The following is a 1,553-nucleotide window of genomic DNA, read 5'->3' as shown; positions in this document are numbered from 1 at the left end:
CAGGAATCCAACTCATGCCAAAGTGCAGGAAGAATGCCTCTTATTTTTGACTTTGCAGCGTGTGAGTTCTCGTGCATTGTCTCTAACAGTGAACCCTGAATCTTGGCTGTCATAGGTTGTGGTCACCAAGAAACCTAGCAAAAAACAGGATGGGATTGGGTAGGACGAGATATGACGCAAAGGGGTACAGAGGGGCCTGGCCAGGGAAGAGAATACCTTGGGCAAGGCTCTAGGAGGTGGAATCCCGGTCCTCTGAGCTGTCCTGATCATCAGTGCTGTCACTGCCACTGTCTTCACGGGCAGGGATCTCTTTCGCACCAGGAAGTGTGCTGTCCTGGGCCTCCTGGTTCTCCCCAGAGCCCAGAACCACATATCTGCCCTTCTTCAGCACCAGCTGCTGTCTCAGCTCTTCCGCCATCTGTGAGAGATCCCGCTTCATGGCGTAAGCATCTTCCCCATCTGCGTAGTACTTGGGCTCCACCTCACTAACCTGGAAGTTGAGGGTGTTCGAATAGAGGTGCAGGGCCGCCCTGTTGCTCTTCCGGACGTGCAGGGACACGTACTTGGCGCTGAAGTTCTCGATCATCGCCCGCGAGGCCTGGTCCATCAGCTTCTGGGCCAGACCGAGGCGCCGGTGCGAGCGCTTCACGGCCAGCGAGGTGATGTGCCCGTGGGGGACATCGTCGGGGTCCTCCTCCATCTTGGCCAGGACGTAGCCCACGATCTTGCCGTCCTCGTCCTCGGCGATGTAGGAGAGCTGGGGCCACGACAGGCCGTGGTAGAAGTAGTACTTCATCTGGTAGTTCTCCGGCAGGCACAGCAGGTTGCAGTGCTGCATGTTCATCAGGTCGTCTGGCCGGGCATTGCGGATGTTCATCCTGGCGGGCGTTGCCTCGGGAATGGACTTCAACAGGCCCAGCTGCACGGGGCAGGAAGGCGGGAAGAGCGAAGGTCGGAAGGGGCGGGGCTGAGGGAGTTTCCGGAAGTCCCGGCCAATGGGGTTTTCAGTTGCGCACACGGGTGGGGGGGGGGGAGAGGGCGGAGCGAGAGAAGCTCTGAGCCCTGCTCTGTTTGAGAAGTGTGTGGCTCGCTGCTTCCTGTGTCTTTGTTTCAATTTTAACTTCTTTTTCTTTTAAATTTGCTTATTCTCTCTCTGTTGGAATCTCTTTTGGGAATCAGCTGCTCAAGTTTCTGCTTATTTTTTAAATTATCTTGAATGTCTTGATATTTCAATCCCTTTATCATTTTAAAAACAATCACCATCTTCTCTGTACTGTATTGTGTAATGTGTGTATAGGTGTGTGTGTGGTGTGTTGTGCGTGGACCATGGTGCATGTAGACGTCAGCCGACAACTTGTGGGAGTCTCATTTTCCAACAAGTGGATCCCAGGAATTGAACTCAAGCCCTGACTCTGTCAGTAAATGCCAATACTCCCTGTACTCAGCCGTCTATTTGGACCCAATTTTAACCTTTTAGTTTGTCTACATGTGAATAGCCCTATGTAACTCGAACAAACATCAGTGCCATCCCAGGCACTTCCTGCCCCTTGCCC

The 1,553-nt window shown here is 53.4% G+C and overlaps 1 protein-coding gene across 1 annotated transcript; it reads right to left on the bottom strand.

Annotated features, from left to right (window-relative positions):
* Positions 1-229: 229 nt before the first annotated feature.
* Positions 230-877, bottom strand: Naa11 (N-alpha-acetyltransferase 11, NatA catalytic subunit). Its single transcript, XM_038312473.1, has one exon. It carries the CDS (start codon positions 875-877, stop codon positions 230-232), a length of 648 nt encoding a protein of 215 aa, XP_038168401.1.
* Between the last annotated feature and the right edge of the window lie 676 nt (positions 878-1,553).

This window comes from Arvicola amphibius, chromosome 1 (assembly GCF_903992535.2).
Source record: "Arvicola amphibius chromosome 1, mArvAmp1.2, whole genome shotgun sequence".
NCBI classification, from domain to species: Eukaryota; Metazoa; Chordata; class Mammalia; order Rodentia; family Cricetidae; genus Arvicola; species Arvicola amphibius.
Note: the sequence above shows the minus strand (reverse complement) of the source record. Positions and strands in the feature narration are given on the sequence as shown.

What these genes read in the sequence shown, in the direction of transcription:
- Naa11 (XM_038312473.1), bottom strand. Translation starts at nt 877, where the DNA reads ATGAACATCCGCAATGCCCGGCCAGACGACCTGATGAACATGCAGCAC.